Genomic DNA, 22,815 nt, shown 5'->3' with positions numbered 1-22,815 from the left:
ACAGGTGCTGGCAGCCCCATGGCAGCAAAGGCCAGGAGAAACCGCACACGCCAGGCCCCGCGTGCCTGGCAGCATGGCTGGCTCTAGCAGTGAACCGGCGATGACGGATGGTGAGCGGGGTGGCCGTGGGCACTGGGGGTATGGGCTGGGAGACAGGACGCCTGCTTCTGGGGTGCAAGCATGGTGCTGTGGGAAGGCTGGTCCCAGCTGGGGATGCCAGCCTCAGCCCTGGGGCAGAGCCAGCAGCACACACGCTTCCATCTTTATCTGGCAAGGCTTGGGGACAGTCGCTGGCATCCTGGCCAGAGTGGGGCAGCCACTCCCACTGGCAGTGAAAACCCCGAAGGAGACCCCAGGTGGGAACAGGCGTGGGGCTGGGCCATGGGGGCCGAGGTGGCTCCCTGGGGCTTCTCCCCGCTTGCCAGGGGAGGTAGCCAGTGCCGGGGGAAGCGCCACTGGCTGGTGTTGCTGCTACACCTCCTTTCTCCAGGGATTTTGTTCATGACCTCGCTGTGTGCTGTCATGAGTGTGCAGCGGGGGGTCCCCGGGGCAGCCCTGCACTGTACCCCAGGGCACGGCGCGGGGTGCCGGGGAGCCGGGGCCTGTTCTGGCTTAGCGCAGGGGCTTGCGGCAGACACCTCCAGAGGTCCCTCCAAGCTCAGCCATGGGCTGCTGAGCTCGCTGCGTCCAGGCTGGGGGCCGCGCAGGGGCCTGCACTGGTCCCCGCAGACCCTGAAAAGGTGGCAAGCCCTGCGGAGAAGGTTTTGCCCAGCAAAGGCGGTACTGGGGATGCTGGGAAGGTGGGTACAGGAGGGTGATGAGAAATGAACGGCCACCGCAGCCTGCAGCCGTCACCCAGCCCCTCTGCTGACCTCGGGGGGTGGTCCTCAAGGCACTGGGGGCTCCCCATACCTGCTCCCGCTGCCTTCTCCTTGCTAATTGATGTCAGTGAACCAATGTTAAACTGGAAGGGCAGCACTTTCCTTCTTTACACATGAGAGAGGAGCTGTAAAAATAAATCCTCCTAGTTCCGTGATCCAGGGGAGTTAAACAGCCCCAAAGCAGCCACCTGCTCACCTGCTGAACAGGATCTTGCCTCTCCTGAAAAAAAAATATGAAGACACTGGACTTCGGTGAAGACACAATGAGTTTATTAAAGCCAGGAAAAGGGGATCCCAGTCTTCCCCCTCAGGACAACAAACTGGACTGGTTGGGTTTGTGGCAAGAGACCTGTTTTGTCAACACTGAAATGCTGCTTTTGCCACTAACATCTCAGATCCAAAATCAAACATGATACAAATAATCTGAAACAGTGGAAGCTGCTGATAGACACAGCTGGGTACCCTGGAAAGAGTTGCTCTGTGGGAATGGGGGTTGCCCAACAATCTCCTGGCTGTATACGCCAGGTTAGGTGAGCAGGCTGGTCCTTTCTGACTTGAAAACTTTGGAGTGACTCCACACTAGAGAGATGCAGGTTTCTAAAGGACAAGAACTATCCATCAGTGACTTCATCTGCTAAATTTGACCATCACGTCTTTTGGCTTCTGTTTCAGAACCACTGCCCTTGAAAACTGTACATTGGAGAATTCCTTGATTAGCCAAGTGTTACAAGAGACAAACAAAACAGATGATATGAAGTAATTGCCTGAAATTTCTGAAACTAAGAAATTTAATCCTAAAAGGAGAAATGCAATAGTGGATGAACCTGAAGTGCTGGGATTTGGTTTTCCTCAGCTAAACTTGTCCCTGTCCACAGCTCACAAAAAACCTCCTGGGACAAATCTGAACCTTATCGAAATCAACCAGAACAACAGTACTACTGCCTAGGGAGCTAAATAGCTGAACTTTTAGACATGTAAACCAACACAGAGACAATGAGTGAGAAACAGAGTAAAGCCTCTGGCCACAGAGGTATTATTACACCTATCTACTTGAAAAGTTTCAAGTAGGTCTCAGTGCTAAATCTGATTGAGCTGCTTGTCCATGCTCTGCCAGCCCTCTCCTCCCCAGCGAACATCTCAGCAGGCTCTGCAGGTACTTCTCTGCTGCGTAAATACGACAGCAATTGGAGCCCATGGCATGTCTGCTGGGAGCAGGGAGGTAAAGTAATACTGATTCCACCAGCTTGCCAAGCTAGGGGAGAGCTTCCCCTCAGATCCCACATAGTCCCTTACAATATATCAAGGTGGGCAATAACACTTCGAAGCATCCAGGCATGAGCCTCGTCTGTTGGCTAAGCAGGTAACCTAGAGGAATAATATGCCTAGAGGAATAAACTGTGACTGAGATGGCCAAGCCTGTGCTGAGGACTCTGAACATGAAACAAACCCCTTCAATCGGAATAATCGCTGTCAAAAACTAAAGAGCAGCAGGCTGTGTTCTGCTGAGCCAGCGTGTTGACAGGACATGGTTTCTTGGTGCTTGCCGGTCTTCGGAGACTGAAGCAGCTCATCTGTTTTTCACCTGCTGTGTTACATAGGGAAAACAGATTCTCCTGCGGAGAGGAATCCAAGAGATTCCTTTTTACACTGGAAACATTAACTCTTCTTTTAATTTCCAAACTTCTCTTTCTTTTGTCTGCAAGTTGTTGCAGGCTTTTATTGGAGCATGGCCCTGGTGGGAAATTCTTTGTAAGCCTTGGCTGAGTGCTGCTGAGGACCTGCTGATTGGGAGCTGCAAAAACCGGGTTAGAGCTTCCTAAATTGACAGCAACTGTGCATCTGGGAAAGCAATTTTTTCTGGAGCTTTCCAACTCAATAACCTTGTTTGCCTTCCTTTGCTTCAGCCCACTATCAGCACATTGAGAGAGCTCACCTTTTCTCATAGCAGGGCACGTTTTTTTCCTCCCCGTTGCTTTATTCCCAGGGATCCTTCCTGACCTCTGTTTCACTTTGTTCCCTACAGCCACATTCTCCACCTCACGGTCTGTGGCCCAGTTACTGCCTCTTTGCCCAGGCATATCTTTTTGTACAGAAAGGTGGCAAACTTGAGGCTGCCTCTGTTGTAATGGTGTCGTGGGTTTAAATCCTCGAGTGCATGTCCTGACGGCCTTCCTCAGTGGAGTTGGTAAGGGCACCTCCTGTGGTGCAGGAGAGTGTTTCTTCTGACTACACCCCAAAAAGTGACTGTTAGTGCAGCACATGCAAGGATGGTTAGCACAGCTCTGTGTTTCCAGGCTGTGCTTCTCCTCCTGCAAAGAGGTGGTTTCTCTGCCACATGCTGCTGTAGCAATGGGGCTGACTTCCTCTCCTGAACCTGTGTTTAGGTCAGCCTTAGACGTGGCATCCCCAGTGACCTGGTTCCTCGTGGGGGAGTCTCCGTGCTGCTCCCCCACTGTCATGCAGGGGGGCTGAGGCTGACCCAAGGAGCTGCAAACCCCCCTGCCATGGCAGCATGACCAGCGCAGGTTCTCACCCAGAACACAGCCCTGGCATGAGCCAGGGGAGGTCTGAGAAGAGTTATCTGCCATGTGAGGTGGGAGTCTGGCACTAGAAATGAACGTGTGCAGCTCAGCTAAGGTGCTGGGGAGCTTCAGGAGGCCTAGTTCTTCACACAGCTTCAGGTACTGATCCCTCAGCTGAGTGGGCAGTGACTCCAGACCCTCCTTCAGCAGCTGGACACTGGATTTCACATCCAAAATCTCCATATCTTTCTGGGGAAGCAGCAAGCAGAGCAAAAGCAGTAAGCAACACATTAAGAAGTACAATAATAGTATTCAAACAAGAAACTTTGAGTCGGGTATTGACCCAAAGATCAGCAGTTTTTATCTCCCTGTGTAATACATATTCCTAAACTGTCCAACAAAAGTGAGAGGTTTGGGATTAGGGCATACTCCTAACCCACAGCGTGCCCCCTCTCTCAGGAGCTCTGCCTTCTCACATGCTGGCATGTCACATCCTTGTCAAAAGCAATTCCGTCAGCAGGGCCTTTGGAGAAACCAGACCTGTCCAGGAGGTCTCGGACAGTTCATTCTTTTGTCTCTGATACCCACTTGTTCTTTTTTAACCTCTTTTTTAGCTCTCCCTAGGAAACCATCCAGCTGAAGGGTCAAGGCACTGCATTTTTGCAAGATCCTCTCCCCTCGAAGGCACGCACTGCACCACAAAGGCATGTGGGAGCATGAGGAAGCAGTTCTCCATCGTGGCCTGCCACAACAGGGCATGGTTGGGCTCCCCTCTCAATGACTAGGGTTTCATCAGATCTTACCAGCAACTCATCAGAGTTAGCCAGCGCTTGGGTAAGCATCAGTCAGTATCTGGCCTAGAATTAGCATTTTAATATGTTTTCTCCCTTCATTATAACGGGAGCAGTCTACTTTAGATTCCACCATTCGAAGGCAATTTAATATTCAGTTAATATTTTGAAGAAGCAGGAGAAATTCAGAACAAGGATCCAGAATAAAAGATTAATTTCTGCACTTACGGCTGCAAGTCTCCTCTCCATCTCCAGCATTGCCTGCTCCATTTGGCTTTTATCTGTCAGAGCTTTCAGCACCAAGCCACAGTGACTCTGAAGAGCATCTTGCACTAAACAGGGAAATCAATAAAAAACACATTTTGTCTTTCATTTATAAATGTGAATAAAGTACTATCAAAACTATTGCTACTTCCTCCACGGCTTGGCATGAAATACTTCACCGTGCTACCATAGTGATTTGCCTGCTGAAATCTCCCCAATCCCCAAGTGATGAACAATAGGGTAGATGTTTAATGCCAAGCACTTGAAATTCATAAGATGCTGCGTACAGGCCAAACCTCGTTTACTGTGCTCTGTTTGCTTGGCAGCTGGACATGAAAGGTTACGTGAAACTGCAAAACTTGATTGGCTCAACGCAAGGAAGGCTGAGGCTTAGCTGTCTGCCAACTGCACAATAGGCATGGCCGGGGAGGGGAATCCCAGTATAGCTGACCCTGCCAGTATAACCAACCCTCTTCTGTAACCAGCTGATGGTAAATGGGAGCTTGAACATGTGATGGGAATAACAGTATTGCTGATAAGAGGATGGAGATGCAAGAGGTTAATGGCTAAGAAGTGCAACCAGAGAATAGGTGTCAGAAAAGCACAGGAGGCTGGTAACTGAAGGAAAGCTGCCTGAAAGGATAGTGGGAAATTATGAAGGAGTATGCAAAGAATGGGAATTTCCACTTGCTGGGCACAGGAAAAGATGGGGTCAGAAACCCACTGAGCCAGGCAGCTGTGCCAGTGCTTGGCCAGCTGCAGCTGGAATGCTGGAAGGCAGTGGGGGCCCCAGCAGTGTCCTGCAGGGGCACAGACCCCCTGGCGGGGTTTAAATTGGAGCAAGATGCTTTTGACTTTAGTCAGACTTGTTGAAAAACTGATAAGAAAATAGGGATTTATTTTATATAGTTGGACAACAGCACAACGCTCCTCTGTACAGCTGCAATTATTCCTATGGGAACCACTGCTGTGCCTAATACACTACAGCACAGGAACACAGTTTGCTGTGTATGTGGAGATGAAAAATCCTTAGCAGTCTTATGTTTCTTCCTCTAAATTCATAAATTTCTTCCTCTAAATTCATAAATTTCTTCCTCTAAATTCATAAATTAGGATGAAGAGAAAGAGCTGTTTGCTAAACAACTCTGGTCTTTCTTGTGAACAGCGCAGGAAGGTGTGTACAGATGGTGGGGCTGGGGAGGGCCGCTGGCCGCGCAGGACAACGCAGGATGTGAAGCACTCGCGCTAAAACAAAGCATTGCCAAGCCAATGGACCAAAATAACTGGAACTCTGGAGTTCTGGACTGACATTGTACACCCAAGAAAAATCAGAATAAACCCTACATTTCAACAAGTGACTACAAGAGCTCTGTGTAGAGAAATGAAGGCAGTGTGTTGATCAGCATTGACAACATGCAGCTGTGGCCGTGCCTCAGCGGCTGTGGGTTGATTGACGTGGATGATGTGCAGCTGTAGCTCGTTCCTGCTAAGTGGTTAAATAGCCCTGAGGGTTGTGAGAGAGGGGGTCAGATGGAGGGGGAGCAGAGTGGTCAGACCTCTGGAGGAAGGTGATACAGCACAGACAGTAGAACCTGGCCAATGGTAAAACCTTGTTGTAGCCTGCTAGTTTATTTGTGCTGCAGCAACTGGTGCCCTGTGTGAGGCCAACTGAGTTGGACTTCTGACTACAACAGCTCTGCAATTAATTAATCGATTATTTTTTGTGACAGATCCAAAGTGTTTGATTAACTTCAGTATTGGTGGAGCTGAGAGCACAGCTAAAGCTATTCCTGCATGCCAAGTGCTTAGCTCTTCAGCGCAGTCCCTCTCACCTCAGAGAGGTGTGCTCACAGGATGCAGAGCACTTGGGATCTCTTCTCCTGCCTAGCTGTTTTCATCAAGCTTGCAGGGACTTAATTATCTTGATGAGCTGTGCACTTCTGTCAAACTCTAGATGAAATTGGCCAAAAAGTTAAAAACTATTAGGGAGAGGCAGACAGAAAGAGTTTCTGTTTAAAAAAAAAAAAAAAAAGAGAAAAAAGGATCTTTTAAAGAGCTACATTTGGGAAGGAAGAAAGGAAAGAGATCTGAGTGTTTATGGGCTTACTACTTTGCTTTCATATAGTGCAAGGTTTTAGAATAGACCTTAAGGGAAAGGGTATTCAAAGACGTGGAGGGAAATAGAATAAAATGGAACAAGATTTTATAAAAGGCAGATTGTGCCTGACTATTGTAATACACTAGTATAAGGCAACTTCTTAGACAATGGCAGTGCAGTGGCCTTTTATAGATTCAAACAAAGCTTTTCAGTGGAAGTTGCCATGTAATATGAAGAAAAGCTGAGAAAAAATAAGTGGATAAGCATCAATTAAAGGGAAAACACCAGCTCTTGAGAGGGGTGGCGTGAGGAGACAAGGTGGCCCTGAAAGATGCTCTTCAAGGTCTGTTCATGAGACAAACTTGCTTAAAATCTGCTGTGGTCACCTGGGTGCAAAAGCCAGTGGGTATTGAAGTAATTAGCAGGTGACACAAAGATGCATATGCCAGCACCAGGGGGTACAGGTGACACAGGGCAGTGCAGTGTGTGACAGTGCACAGACTCTGGCTGATGGGAACTGCTGTGCACCCCAGGGTGGCTGGAAGCCCGTGCGCAGTTCTCGCTATCTATATGTGCAAGGAAATAAAGAGACTGAACTGGGACACGTGCAGAGAAAAGCTACAAGATAATTAAGTGCTTAAATGATAATCTCCTCTTATGAAAGGAGATTGAAAGTGTTTGTCTTATGCAGCCACGCAAACCAGAGGTGTCTGGTGGCATGGGGCTGGAGGTGCTGCTCCAGTGCGGCAAGGCTTGCCACTCGAGGGATGGGGTGCTCACCCAGAGCTGGCTCCCAGCAGCAGGGAACCCTGCGCCAGGCTGGATCTTTAACTTTATTTACCTTCCTCGAAAGGAGCGATGCTTGGGAGCAGTGCACACTGCTGCCATTTGGGAGAAGAAACCCTGCAGTTGCCTTCTCCATGCATCTTTCTCACATGCAGTGAGATAAACCACCACCCAGACCTAGGCCTGGGGGGAATTTCTCCATTTTTTCAGGATGCCCATCATTACATGGTTTTGCCTTGTTCTCCACAGGAGCGTGGCTGATTTCTGAGGATTATCTGCACGTATTTCAAGTAATAAGCTCTCTGCCGTTGCAGGCAATTTGGTTGTCCCTGCTCTCTCACTGCTGTTTTTAAGCTTTTAGTCTTTTGCTCTGACAGCTTTAGACTTTTTTACAAATCACCGGGGGAAAGCTGTGGCTTGCAGAATGTGTTTGTGATGGAGCAAATGTTTGAGTGGGCCTTTTAGACTGCTGGTTAGACGCCAGGGCTACCTGCAATCTTAGAGCAGGTTTTTGGGGACCCTGCCAGGCCCTCCTGGCCTGCAAGCCTATATAAAGGGGAGGAAAGCAGTAGTGACTAAAGGAGGAAATTCTTTTCACATCACTTCATCGCCTTCCATCTCTGCATAGTGAATATATAGGAAGGCCAGCATCAGCAAGCTTACCTTGGCTTGCTGCTCTTCTCCATACACTTAATTTTAGTTCAGAATTATTTTTAAAACTTTCTAATTTCCCTAGTCAGTCTGTTCTTCTACAACATGGTATCCTCAGTCTAAAAATAGCACTGCATCCACTGGGCTTGTGATCTGCACATACGTTTGACTCAGCACAGCATGCTGCAGGCAAGCAACTGACAGCCAGTCTTCTGGATGCATTTAATTTGTACGTGTAGGAGTATTCTGCAGAAAAAATCCCTCAGTACACAGGAGGGGCACTCTCCTTCCCTCGGGTTTCCATACCAGAAAGGTGTTCAGACTTGTCAAACAGTATTAAACAAAATAAAAATGAGCATTAACCTAGACTTAAAAAAACAGGCATCGAGATGGTCAAACTAGATCAGATCAAGGACCCTGTTAGGCAGGCTCTTGTCTTTGAAAATTATCGAGAATGGCTGCTTCAGAGAAAGTTCTTTTCGAATAAACCCTGCAGCAGATGATAGTTATTGAATGACTTGATCATAGAGGAAAAGTCTTTACTCAGTTAATGGGTGGCTTATGCACAGACTTGTGCCTCTGTTAAGGTATTTTACCCTAAACAAAGCAGTCATTTACAACTTGGAACATCGTTGTGTCTTGGTTTGCTGTACCATTGTCTTCAAATGCTGCTGGTTTACATTAATAACATATGGAATGTGAAATCTGGCATGAGGTAAAAGGCTGTAGGACCTTGGGGTAGGTCTGCCACCCTGTGTTGCAGAGGGTTCCCCACGAATCAGCCTGCACTCAGGTGCAGGTGCACTCCCAACAGCTGAAAACTACAGTCTGAGCAGCCGAGGGAGAGAGTGTCAGCCTCCTAGCCTAGGAATATTAAACAGCAACTGCTTCTGATGCCTATCTATCATCGTCTATGCAACTCATCCTGAGACTGGCACAGACAGTGCAGAGGCTTTAAATAACACTTTGGAAGGAGGTTGGTTCTCCTGCGCCCAGGTTCGTAGGGGAAATAGGAAGTGGTATAAACCTGGTGAGACAAGAGCAGGGGAGACAGCTATGGAGCTCAGCAGAGTGCTCCATTTTCTCCCTGAGCAGCAGCGGAGCTGTGCCAGCAGATGAGACATTTGGGCTGTCATGGCTGCATCCTGCTCGGACATAGCCTGAGTAGTCAGCTGGCAGGTTTGTGCCTGCTTAGCGTGGGTCCTCTTCTGCATCGGGCACCCGTGGGATGAGCTGCCACTGATCTCAGCCTGCCCTATGGCAGAGGGCGCCCCAAGCCCTGAAGTGTAACAATGAGGGGTTTCAGTATTCACCAAGACAACCACACATCCCCTCGTCATCCATGCCAAGGTGTTCTGGAGACTCGTTATATCTCTCATCTCAACAACTTTCATAGCCAGTCACTGCACAGCTAGTTAGCAGCTGCACAGGAAATGTGTTTCCTTTATCACTTTTAAACTTTTTGACTTCTCAGTCTATACAGAACATAAGGGAGTCTGGATTGGGTGTCCCCGTCTGGACTTTACTGTTCACAATAAACAAGCTCAAATCCCACCATTATAAAGATAGTGAAATCCCCTAGAAACCTTGCCAGCAACTACCAGGCCTGGGGAGACTTGAAGCAAGTCATGTTTGACGACTTCCCACCAGGCACTGGATTTTGTCAGAGAATTGCATCAGCTCATACCTCTGTAAGGGACATACTGCCTGTTATTTTGTCACCCTTGCTGGCAGGAACATCAGAGGATTGCCTGTGGTATGCTGGCTGGGAATATGCTTCTCATTTGCAATGAAGTCAAGGTGGTGCAAAAGATACGGCTGTTATGAGCTGTCACAGCTGGAACTACCAAATACCAGAAAAGCAAAGCAGTTCAGAGAGGGCTGAGCTGTGAAAATCAAGATTTGTATTGAAAAAAAAAAAAGTTTCAACAGAAGTGTGGGTATATGTAGAGGAATGAAGGCAGTGGGTTTGTCAACATTGACAACATGCAGCTGTGGCCGTGCCTCAGCGGCTGTGGGTTGATTGACCTGGATGATGTGCAGCTGTAGCTCGTTCCTGCTAAGTGGTTAAATAGCCCTGAGGATTGTGAGAGAGGGGGTCAGATAGAGGGGGAGCAGTGTGGTCAGACCTCTGGAGGAAGGTATATAACACAGACAGTAGAACCTGACCAATGGTAAAACCTTGTTGCAGTCTACTAGTTTGATTGTGCTGCAACAGGTATATGAATGAAAATGAGAAAAATATAAAAAGAAATTAGCTGCAGGAGCTGAAACCAGAAAGAGAGAGCAAATGATGAATGGGCAAGTCAACCAGAAAAACTATACAAGGTGGAAGAATTGAGGATGTAGGGTCTGCTTGCTTCTTTACATCCCTGTGCACAGCACACAGAGATGTGAACAAGGAATAGAGCAGTTGTGACTCTGCGGAAGCTGCTCAGTCAAATGCTCACCTCCAGTACCAGACAGCTCTATCCACTGTGTGAAAGCACATACAGACAAACCCTCAAAAGATGACCTTTTTTTGTTTTTTACCTTACTGCATAGAGCATGCCAAACCAACAGCATTTGGAAATGGTTTGGAAATATATTTTGAAAAATATTTTCTGTTTTGTTCTCTCCCAGTGTCTATGTAGACTGTGCCAAACATGCTTGCTACCCACTTCTACAAATGAAGCCTATGATACTCCTTATAAGCTTTTAATGAAAACTGATTTGATTTCAAGTTCCACCTTTGCTTTTTCAGAGCTGTTTCAATGTCCTGGTGTAGTACTTCTCTCCTTGAAAAGAGCCTCTTCATCTTCTGCATTCCTCTCCTATATGTGAAATCCTCCACTGCCAATGATTTACCGTGTCTCTACCATGTCACCCACATCGCAAGGTACTGTATCATCAGCTATTGGCATTCAGTGCTTTATCAGCTCTGAATTTAGCTCTTTGTCACCTAAGTTCAGGAATTTCATACCAGTTTTTCAAGGGAATTGCCTCAGCTGGGATGTTTTTAAGGCATTAATGCAGGTATTTATTTAGTGGGAACTTAATTATCTGTCACTGTGATACCAGTCAAATGGCAGTATTTATCAGCAATTAACCAGTGACAGATGAACCTCCCAGAAATATAAAAAGAACAACATTGTGGAGCATGTGATGATTTTCATTATATAGTCAACGTTCTGCAGCATCATACATTACAGAAAGTGCCAATTTTTCTTTTCAATTGCTTTGAAAATCTAGAAGCAGGCACCTCTGGGAGGATTCTCATTTCATTCAAGGCACATTTATTTAAAGTGGGCATGGAGAAGAAACAGTACAGCTGAGCAAATGGTATGGAATAAAGAGGGGTAGTCATGAACAATAGATTTGATTTTCAGTGCCATGACAACAATTTCTGTGCAAGAGGTATATGAAATCAGGCAAAGTCCTGCTAGAGAGTGGACAAGTTGAGGCACTGAAGTAATTAGGGGATGGGGAAATGCATAATAGGGAGCTTGTTGTATTGGCCAAAGCAGATAGATTCTTGCTTACATTAAGGTCCCACCAAGAGCACTTGCCGAGCACAGCAAGGGAGTGTTCTTAGTATAACAAGATTGGTATTTCAAACATACAGGCTATTGCAGCCTCGAGCAGAATGCGCCAGACTCCGCTCTTTTTGCCTGAGAGGGCTGTGTTGACTTAAAGGGTATCTGTCAAAGCTGTGCTTCGTGGAAGCCACATTTTACCCCACAGTGAAGATTACAGTGCTTTTGTGAAGGTCTGCTGCCTTGATCCCACAAATACAACTCATTTCACATTTCTTGCATGTATTGAAACTGGCCTCTTGTTCTTGCACAGAGCAGGGCAAGCACTGAGCAGAGTCCTGACAGGGTGTTGATAAAAAATCATGTCAGCATTAAAAATTAATGCACTCTCAAAGGCTCAGATCTTAGCCAAATTAGAAACAATTTCTCTGAAGCACTTTCCCTCAGTAAAGACTAGCCACTTCAGAGACAGAGCTGTTCAAAAATATGTTACATTATTGGCTTTTTTGGGAGGTCACCTTTTTATAATGGCAATAGTGTGCTTCACTATGTGCTTCTTACTTAAGAAATGAGCAGTACTAGTTTTGCTCATATCTAAAACATAATCACTTCAAGCACAGAGGAGTGATGGAAGACTTCAAACTAACACATGAAAATCTGAGAAAGCCCTAAAACCCGAAACTGGATACTCAGGATATAAATATCTAAGTTATTTTTACTGTGTATTCCATTAGTGCTCCAGATAGTCTAAAAATGATCATACTCCAGGCAGAAGACAAAACCACAGAGGTGCATTTGTCTATGCGTGCTTGGCATCTAACCACAGAACACCTACGTTCTTGGACAAAGTACAAGAGAGCAGAGGAAAGGAGAATGTAACAGAGTAAGAATAGAAAAATAGACAAGTCCATACCATGGATTAGTCTTATTTGCTCTTCTCCCTTAGGAAGAGCAGCTGTGAGTGGCCTGGCTTGTCTAGTTCACCCCAGCTTGGAGACAAAATGCTGACATTCAGCAGTTGGACTATGCCCTCTGCTGTTAACAGGAATACAGAAAGGACTTACCTGTCTGGGAAATGGTTTCTAGGTGAACCAAAATGGATTTGTTTCCTGAATCAAACATTTCTCCAAACTTGTCCAAGCACGCTTGCAGCTGCAAAAACAAAGGTAAATGAGAAAATTAATACATTTCTCTTTCTTTGTTTGCAAAAATACAGCCCCACGTTCCACAGAACAGCAACTGCAACTTATGGAATGGATCAGCCTGAAAATGGTTATTTATCTGCCACTTGAAACAATTTGTTCAGCTGTTGATTCCAACCCCAAAGGAGATCTGGAATGGCTCAAAAGGCTACGAAATGTTGCAGACATCTTAACAGATTTCAAAATAGAGATACTGAGCTGTAAAACAGCATTAATAACAACATTAATTGAATTAATTATAGGAGTGTTGGGGAAGAGACCTTCACCTTCAGAGACTAAGACCACATTGACTTATTCGTGAGAGCAGACCACTTTCTGCAGGCAGAAGGAAAAAAGAACTGGTATTTGCAGACAGCCATTATAGCCTGTTCTTGTTCCCAAAACCCAGAGACATTCCACTGCTGACTGTGAGGCAAGGCCCTAAAAACCTTGACCTTAAGGGCAGTCTACAAAGACAATGGTATATGCAATCTATTTTTATGGACAACTGTTGGTTTAAAGTATTTGAGTGCCCAAGACAAACAGTGTAATAATTCAAATATCAGCACAGAAATAAGAGAAGGCGAGTGTTCTGTAGCATTTCTAATTCTTCATTACTCTGCACTCTGAATTTGAATCAACTTACCCCTTGAAGCCTGTCTTTGATACTGGAAATAAAGGTGCTTAAAACCTCACTAAAATGAAAAAAAAACCAAGCATGAAATAGACATGAAAGTTACTGAAGTAGACAGACATTGAAAAGATTACAGTAAACATGAGACATGAAACACTGCAAGGCATAGCATAGTGCATAATGTAAGCACAGAAGTGTGCTTACTTCAGGACACATAACCCTTTGAAGTCACCTTGCTTCAGGAAAGCATGGACTCTGCTATGTAGAGTAAGAAAGAAAATATATACACATGCACATATATATCATATACATGATTTTTTCTTTTTTCCTGTTTTTTTAACTCTCCCATTTTTGGCCTAGCATTCGTGCCTCTCCGGGAAGTTTTAGCTGGTGTTTACACAACTGTCCATTAGCTGCTGGGGTGTTACCACCACAGTATCTGCTCCGGAAGGACCCAGCCTTGGCAGTGGTGACGTGCCAGTTGCTGGGATACATGATATTGTATTTGGACTAAAATATCTGTGGGAAAAACATGGGAAAAGCTTCAGCATCAACAAAGCCCAAGCCAGGAAGAACAAATACCGCTAATCCATTTCTCCTGAGATTACGCCTGTGGTTTCTGTTATCCATCTTTTTAAGCTGAGCAAGTTTATCAGGGACCAGGCTATGTTCATGATTAACCTATCAAACTGAAATAAAAGGATGGTTGCTAAGCAAAGTGATAACCTATTTCCTCTCTGAAGTTTTGGGTGAATTTAAATCAATCATTAAGTGATCCAGATTGCAACAACCGAAAAGGTAGGGGCCAGGAAGAGTCTAGTTATGAGAATTAGGCACGGCTTCTGAAATCTTTCTAGTTTTATGGAAAGGAAGATATTAATTTTATTAGTCAGACTTGCGGGGGATACAAATTGATAAATTATACGTTTATCTCTGTAAAGATGATATAGTTATTTCTATAAACAGTCTTTAACTGGTTGTGAGTCTGGAGTGTAGGAAGGAACATAATTAATTTAAAAATAAATAAAGGCTAATTAAGAGTTCTGCCTAAACATTTAAAACTATTTGTTCGTTTCTCATAATTCACTTACAAAAATCCTCCTCTTCTCTAATAGGCACTAGAGAATCAAATTTTGCCTTATCAGAAGCATAATGCCCATTGCGAAAGAGAGATACATAGCCTGATTTGATCAAAGGCTTTTAATAAAAATGTGTTTCACTTTGGATGTTACATTACAAAATGTACAGCACTAGGAATTATTTATAGGTGCACTGGGAAGTTTGCCATCTTTCATTTTTGAGCTTCAGGCAGTCAGCTTGTTCCCTAAACTCCTTTAGGACCTACACGTACGTTTAATTCTTAACATCTGACAAAGAGCAGATGCAAATTACGTTAACAAATTACACTTGTCTGTTACCAAAAACACAAGAAATAAAAATCTTGTATACAAGTAAAATTCTAGAGACACATGCAGATTTATAAAGGTGTAATCATTGCATCTTCCACTGCACACAAGTATGCTTGGCAATCTCCTCCTCTGGCTTAAATGTGGAGGCTGTCCTTAGAGTCCCTTTGATCAGTCCCAACACAGTCTACAAAACTTTCAGAAATATGGGCTTTCACAGGGAATCAACAGGGAATCAGATCAAAACCCTGCTGCTTGGATAAAGAAGGACAAAGGTAAATTCAGGTTAGAGTTTTGTTGTTCCTTGTGGCTTATGGCCGAGTGTCTTACATAAATCACATTGCAAATAAACCCTATTCTCTTATCCTGTGACTCTTTCCAATCACAGGTTATTTAAAACCTGAAAAGATACTTTTCTTGGAGAAATATGCTGCTACATCATCCATGACTTTCAAGAGGGGAAGAAGGAGCTGTGGGAAGTGATAACCACCAGCACAGAAAGAATTTCCAATGGATGTCTACATACCGATCGTATTTGTCCTTTATTTTGTTCTTATTCACTTCAAATTTTTCCAAGACACTTCTCACTCTTCCACCACCAAAATTAAGCAAACCTTTTTCTTTCGTATCGTCATCAAATAACTGTGGTTTTGTCTGGTATTTGGTAAAAATACTGGGCTCACTCTGTTACACAAAAGAAAGAAAAATGTTGAAGTATAAGAATAATCAGAACATTAATTAGAAAAAAATATGTGTGTACCAAGTGTTTTGCAGACAGATCAGGGTGATTGGATGTGACGGATTAGATTGGACAAGGAGATTAAGAATTTCATGAGATTATGGCTCATTTAGTGTGCCTAGTTAGATTGACTCCCTGTGGAACTGAAACCTAACCCAAATTCCTCCAGATGGAGGCTTTTCTCTCATCTTGAGGATTTTCAGTTGGTTGTGATCGTAAGGTGTGCGAATTTTTTTCCTGTATGCTCAACACAGAGACTATAAATTAATTCCAGTGTTCTTGGAACTGTGGAAAAGTTAAAGATGTCAGTGGGAGCTCCCTGTACAGGAATCTAAAGAAAATCCTATTGAATTTCCTGGTGGATGACATCATTTTGCTGCCAACTAGCAACATCACCAGACTGCAGATGAGTTTTCCACATGCTTCAATATGCATTTCAGAACAAAAAAATTAATATTAATATGAAAGCTGTAAAGATCTTCTTCATTCTACAAACTTTCCAGACACTGGTCAAAATGGAAATGCCTTTTCCTTAAAACATAAGAAAATGCAATTTCTACTAAATTTTCGTCTTTCAGCATGAAGATTGAATTTCCTTTTTTGTGTCTGATGAAAAGCTGCTGCAGCTAATGGACAAGATCCTCGGCAAAATGCAGAGGACAGCAGATGGGACCTGCAACTGAAGGACAGCCTAGGGTCACCAAGCTAGCACCACTGCTCTTTCCTAGTCTTTGTTCTCAGGTGTCTTTATTTGGATCTGTTGCTCTCCATTAGTAGTGCAGGAACTATTTCAGCGAGGCTGGTAACATCAGAAACCCTGTACTGTAGAAGAAAGATTATGTGCATAGAAGTTCTTAATCCAAAATCATTCAAGCACCTGCCATAACAGCAATACAGCAAGGTAATTTTCAGTCAATGAAAGAACATACTGGATACCTCTGTCATTCTTGCAGCAAGCTAATGAAGAGAAAGCCAGTATTTTTCAAAGAGGAATAGGTGTAATATTCTACTTTAGCTAGGTGGTCTAAAGACATTAGCTTGAGAACAAATTTCATATTATTTTAGTAATTGAAGAAATGTGATTAAAGAATCTCAATAATGAATTATAGTAATCTGTTATAAATACTAGGTTTTCAGCCAACCAGGCTGCTACTCTGTCTAGTCACAGTAAATATGTATAGGTATCAAGAAAATAGCTTGATTTCCACAGTTACAAAAACTTGCAAATGTTACCACCTGATTTCAGCATTTTCCATTAACTTTGAGTGGTGGCTGTGTGCCTGCACAGGGCTGAACAGGAGTGAGACTCACATCCTGGGAGTTGTGCTGTCCCGGTTGTGTACCCAGCTCCAGCGGCGCCGCTGCCAGCTGCGCATTCTCCGGGCAGAACTGGGAGCCAAAGAGCAGCTGAGAATCACTCAAACTCGAGTAGTCGCTGTAAGCACTGCTTCGGATGGAAAACTTATTAGGCCTGAAATAGGGCAGAGTGGGTTGTGAATGAGTCTTGAGCAATTAAAAAGCCAAACATAATTCCCTACACAATTTGCTGGAAGTTTTCAAGCATGGCCCACCCCAACATGTTCATTTCCACTCTCCACTCAGAGGGTACCATTCCTTTAACTGCATAATGTTTAACAGTCTGTGGTTTTGCTACACAAAGCCAACTGGCTTATCTTAAACTGCCGCATACATACACAGTGTGGTAGCTGTGCATTCACCTTGCAGGGGTGAAGGTGTTTCTCTGGCACATCCTGCAGACAGAAGACCAAAACCAGGACTGGCCAGCTAACTCAGTTCATCCTGTCTGCCTTGATGGTCAGTCTTAGTTTAAGGGACACCTTGGGGTTTGCTCCTAACAAGTGCTGGGTCTCTCCCTTTATGCTACTCAGGATAATAATTTCTGTTGTAACTCAGATGCTGCTCTGCTTATTTGGAAGGCAGTTCCAACAGAGTAAACATTTCTGACTGATAGTTGACGTTTATTGGGCATTTTTTCTCCAGATGCTTTAAGTCTGACATGCTGGAACAACAAATAAATTGGTGGTATATGGCTGGACAAATTGATCTGAATTGTTAGAAATACTTCAAATATAATAACATGATACTTAAAAGTTCTGTTCTTTCCCCTGAGCATCACCCAAATAAACCTTTTCCAGTTAGCCTTGACTTTGTGCTACGTTACTCTGATGCTATTCCTCTTGAGAGACATGGCTTCTACTGCTTTATGGACTAGGCTCATGGCACAGTGTCAGCTTCCCTCAGACAAGGGTTTCCCTGCACAGCTGCACTGCTTCTCGGTGTGTCGGAGGCTGTCTTCAATTTTTTGCTAGCAAAGATATAGACTTTTTTCATTTTTCACATGATCACTATTCCATTGCTCTACATCCAAAAGGTCTGACAGAGTGCTTAGGCAAGGTCCAAATATAAGAAAAGCTGGGCCAGTTTTATACTCTCAGTTCTTGCTCTTTTTTAAGCTACCAAAATGGAGAGATGTGTTGCTGCCTTTGGAACTGGGAAGTACAGACCAAAATTAATGAAAAAGACTCTTATGCAGGGTTTTCCTTCCGTACCAAATCATGTAAGTAAAGGAGAAGGAACAGGAGACTAATTAATGTGTATAACAAAAGATGATCACCCCAACATTTATTAGCAGTGACGTGTTTGGTTAATCCCCAATTTTGGAAGAAGGCCAAACACCATACACACAACAGGGAAGGAATTTTGTGGCAGTACTTGAACTGCTCAGTCTTCCTCTTCTTTATATAGCGGTGTCAGTGACAATATCGTATTAATACTTTTGGCTTTAAGCTCGTGAACTACACTGAGCCACAGGCAAAAATAGATGAGGTATGGGTTTCTGGATTCTCAAAAAGTCTGATACATCTGTCTGTATTCAAAACTTCTCCCTTGATCTGTCTCTGGATCCCAAATCTAATAAGAAAGAAATCTGAACCCAATTTTTACTAGCACAGCTTCTTGTTTCCATCTCAGCTAAGCTTTGTAAAAAAAAATAAATTTTCTAAATCTACAGCCAACACATCAGGGAGAGATGTGAGCACATGGACTGCCATCACGCCACACAGGCAGGACCCTTTCTTGCAATGTGAGTATCACATCTCCTGCACCAGTTTTTCTAAATCCTCCTGTATTCTAGCTGAAAAAAATCCCTCTTTTTTTAAGGAAGAGTTTTTATAATCCTTAAGTGCTTTACTGTCTTGTCAACCCCCCTTTGAAAGTGTCTAGTACAACTGGTGAATATCACATCCCACAACCTCCTCGTTTTCTCATTATTTAATGCCTGAAGTACATGATTCCTCTAACGAAGAATTTTATGACCAGTATTTTGAGGACTATTTAGCTGGGAGGACTTTATGAATCAAGTGACTTCCCAGGCTCACTCTACACTGACACTACAACCAAAGACGGCTGTCAGCTGCTCTGGAGCCTAATTTTTCTGTCTTAAGTCCACTACCTTGGTGGTTGGTTTAGGAACGATGCACTTCTGCAAATTAGGAGATGAAACAGATGTCTCTTTTGAATACATTCATTCCCCTGAGCAATGGATTTCTTTCTTCCTTGCTTAACACTGACGGCGATTAATTTACTAACAAGACCATCTGGGCAAGACATCAGCCTGGCTACACTTGGCCTAAGCCAGACAACCATGATCAGATCTATGATCAGACCTATGATCAGGCAATCACAGCTCTTCTAACCACCTGACCATTCCCTTCAGGATGCCTGAGCTGCAGGGATGCATGCTCCATCCTAAATATAAACCCTTCCTTATAAACAGCGAGGAAACATCTTAGGTATTTAATCTCAGTTAGAAGTCCCTCCTAGGTGATGCAATAGTTTACCTCAGGAGAACTTGTAGCTTTCTGCTAACACGAACCATTCCTCAAGTTGCTCATGCATTTGTGCCTGTAATGTTCCCATGGTATTGGCACTAGCATACGCGTCCAAAGCAAAACCAGCTTTAGCTATATAAGAAAAGTTCTGGTCAGCTCCAAAAAATGCTAAATCATCCTCTTCTGACCAATAGAATAGTTTCTTTTTCCCTCATAACTTTATGCAAGGCATTGCAATATTGGCAGCTGCAACCCTTTCTGTAATAAGAGCGTGATCTAAAAAATCTGCAGTGCTCTGCATATCTGGGGAGTCAGCTAGTTCTTCACTGTCTCAGTTTCCCTGTGTCAGTGGGAATTCCCCCTCCACAGGAGAAGTTAGAACTTTTGGGAGCCTCTTTCACATTTCTAAGTTCTGACTTCTACTTCCAAACATTTTAGCACAACCATATGCAAATGTTCACCTGTCTTTCAAAGGTTCTGCCTTGCCCCCAGACAGCTGTCAACAATCCAAGAGAAACACAGCATGTGATGAACACCTTCTTCTTGTGTCTCCTAGATGTTTCTAGGGGCATTGATAAGCTAAAAATTCATAACTATAAATTCTCATAGGCCTTATTGGTCTTTGTAAAATCAGTTATTTTTACTTTGTTGTTTGGATCCATCCTTACACACCAACACCAAGGTTTAAGAGTCATTTGGAAAAGCAAACCGAGCCGTCTTTATCCGTGGTGCTGCTCTAAGTGATTTTATTTGGTTCGGCCATCCCCACTGAACCTGCACCAACATCCTTCTTCTCCCCAAGCACTGTGGGTGAAGCTCACTTATGCCTTCCTGACACATTTCTTCGAAGTGTGGTGACGCCTCTTTCCCAAAGAGACTCTTTTCTCCTGGTAGTAATCTTGAGTAGGATCAATGCCATAAGGTTCCTCTTGTCCTGATTCCCCTCCAGAAAATCTCCCAGCCCTTTCTGCTCCTCCTTATTTAGTGAGCAGGGCTGCACCACAACAAATCTGATTGAAATTCTCGGAGCTGCGGTTCACCTGCTCTTCCTCCTGGCTTTGGTCTGGATCTGTAGGAACTGTCCCTATCTCTGCTATGCTGCTCTTGTCATCACTATTTGCTGCCTGCCACTGTGTTCAGCAAATGAGTAAGGATCAGCACTGGCTTTGGGTGCAGAGGAACTTCAGCATCCAGGGGCCTGGAAGAGTTTAAATCAAGGAGTTTAAGCTGCTATTGCAGCTTCCAGCCATTTGCCATCTCTTCACGGGGAATGGCCACAGCATAAAATTATTATTCTGCTTTCTGTCCTCTGGAATGGCATGACCTGCTTGCTGCAGATCATTTGTGCCATATCCTAAAAGGAATTTCTACAGACACTGGCCTTAATGCATTAAACGACCACAAAATTCCTCTTGGTTATTCAGCTCAAATGCTGCCTCCAGTTTCCAGATTTTAGGCTGGAAGTCCTTCTGGTCTTGTTTCAATTCCTCAAGGTCATTTTCACTTTCTGTGGGCTACTCCATTATTCATTTGGCTGTGACTGAATACTGCCCAGACATTCCTCACCTTGGAAACCGTGTTAGCCCTTTGTCCTGGGCCAGCTGCTGGTTGCAAGGGCTCACAGGGCCCTTTCCTTAGGAGGAGATTGGGATTTCCATGGAGCAGACCTGTTTACTTACACAAGCTGTATCCCTGACCATATTAAGATTTAGACATCTGGAGACAGGGTTGTTTTGTCGTCATCCCATGTCACATCCATTCCCCACCCCCACCCCCCGCCCACCCCCTGAGTTTGAAGCCTGTACTTACAGCCCTGGTTTCTCATTCCTCCAAGGCTTGGGATTTTTACAGCTGCTCTCCTGGTCTTTGTCCTGGCTGTCTCCTTCATTTTCTGCTTATTCTGGGACCTTAATGAAACTTCAAAATATGTGGCCCTGCTATGTGGGATGGAATTTCATGAGATAATGGATTGAATGAGGTTATTACATTTGGAAGTTTTTTTCTCAACAGCAGAAATAAGCCATAGAGAGCAGTGGCCCAAGCAGGCCTTAACTTACAGCACCCCTTTTGAATGCCTCTAATATTTTCATCATATATTGGCCTTACATGCTCTCTGGCGGGCTTTTTGCTTTTGATGTCTTTGGAAGTAGGTATTTAGCACCTTTTATGCCTTTAGCAAGTTACTGCTTTTCTCATGGAACAAGAAAATTCTCATAACTTCCATCTCAAATCATAATATATTGGTTTCTATTTTTTTATTGTCTTTTATTTCTTGAAGGATACCTTTTCATTTTCAGTAGTCTTCTTTGCCATGCCAGTTCAGTACTAGTCCTTCTCGTGTCTGATCTGATAGCTGGTGTGCACTTGTTCTGAGCTTCAGCATAAAGTCTAAGTAACCTCTAGGCCTCAGGCAAGCATTTAACCCTTTTAGCTGTCCAGTTTAATTTCTTTCTAATGAGCTTCCTTATTACTACATCAGTGTCTTTTTTGAAATTAAACAGTAGTGGATTTTTTGGCTTCTGTTGCTCCTGCAGTGATGTTGACTACAGTTCACTACTGTCACTCTCGTGGTTGCACTACAAGAGTTAATACCCTGCACACGGATCTTGTGCTTAGCTCAGGGCCAAGGTAAGACTCGTCTCTTCCCGCAGGATTTTCCTGGCAGAGGCAGGTATTTATTGTGCCTGAAAATGTGCTTTCAGCATCACGTCCCAGTGACGCTTATCCAGTCGATAAAAGGCTGATTGAAGAAGCTTCACGGCTTTTGCAGCTGCTGTTCTCACACTCTCTGCGATCTTTCTTCGCCAGCCCCTCTGGCTGGGCAGGCAGCAACGCACCTCTAACATAGCACTTTCCTTAATGAGGCCTGTCATGTCAGTCGACAAATATTTTGTCGTTTTTCAATAGACTTAAACTGAGACTAAGCTTCCTCCACCGTATAGTTGTCATTCTATCTGCATGACCCCCTCCCATCTTCTTAAATAATTGGCACCCTGATATTACAGTGGGCAACTATAATCTTCCCTCTGCTGCATTTCTAGGATCTCTGTTATGTCAATATTTATACACAAAACCAGGGACTTTGGTTCCCCCACCCTACTCAGGCTGCTAGCGGTTACAGAGAAGCACATGTGTGCCTGAGAGGTAGGTAACAAATAACACCCAGAGCAATCTGGGGCTTGTGCAGAACCGCTGCCATGAGGGTACTGCATCACTGGAGCTCTGCATTTCCTAGGGACCTGGTGGTGGCAGCTGCTCTCAGAAGTAACACCCTGACTCAAACTTGCAAAGAACTCACAGTGTGATTCATACCCAGGCTAGATTATATGCTGATTTTATGTTTCGTTTTTAAAGTTCCCTGAAAGACAGTACTCTGGGGATTGTACAGCATACCCTACTGTGGTGAGAAAGGTTTCTAGTAACTGAGGTGAGCCAGGGAAAAGTAATCAACACCTTTTCCCCCTATTACAAATACACACACACACATGCTCCTATG

General features: G+C 44.2%; 1 protein-coding gene across 1 annotated transcript; it reads right to left on the bottom strand.

The window, feature by feature from the left end:
• Positions 1-1,110: 1,110 nt before the first annotated feature.
• IHO1 (interactor of HORMAD1 1) lies at positions 1,111-17,053 on the bottom strand. The gene is made up of 7 exons (XM_055805197.1): positions 17,040-17,053; positions 16,780-16,939; positions 15,256-15,413; positions 13,336-13,384; positions 12,573-12,660; positions 4,423-4,526; positions 1,111-3,652 (listed from the first exon to the last, which is right to left on the bottom strand). Exons 1-7 carry the CDS (start codon positions 17,051-17,053, stop codon positions 2,333-2,335), a joined length of 1,893 nt encoding a protein of 630 aa, XP_055661172.1. The 3' UTR covers positions 1,111-2,332.
• Positions 17,054-22,815: the final 5,762 nt, after the last annotated feature.

Source organism: Falco peregrinus, chromosome 5 (assembly GCF_023634155.1).
Source record: "Falco peregrinus isolate bFalPer1 chromosome 5, bFalPer1.pri, whole genome shotgun sequence".
In the NCBI taxonomy this organism is placed as follows: Eukaryota; Metazoa; Chordata; class Aves; order Falconiformes; family Falconidae; genus Falco; species Falco peregrinus.
This window is presented reverse-complemented; position numbering and strand designations above follow the sequence as displayed.

Coding starts and splice junctions, on each gene's coding strand:
- IHO1 (XM_055805197.1), bottom strand. Junction 13,385..15,255: donor ATAAAGGACAAATACGATCG/GTATGTAGACAT, acceptor TTTTCATTTTAG/TGAGGTTTTAAGCACCTTTA. Junction 3,653..4,422: donor TGGAGAGGAGACTTGCAGCC/GTAAGTGCAGAA, acceptor CTGCTTCCCCAG/AAAGATATGGAGATTTTGGA.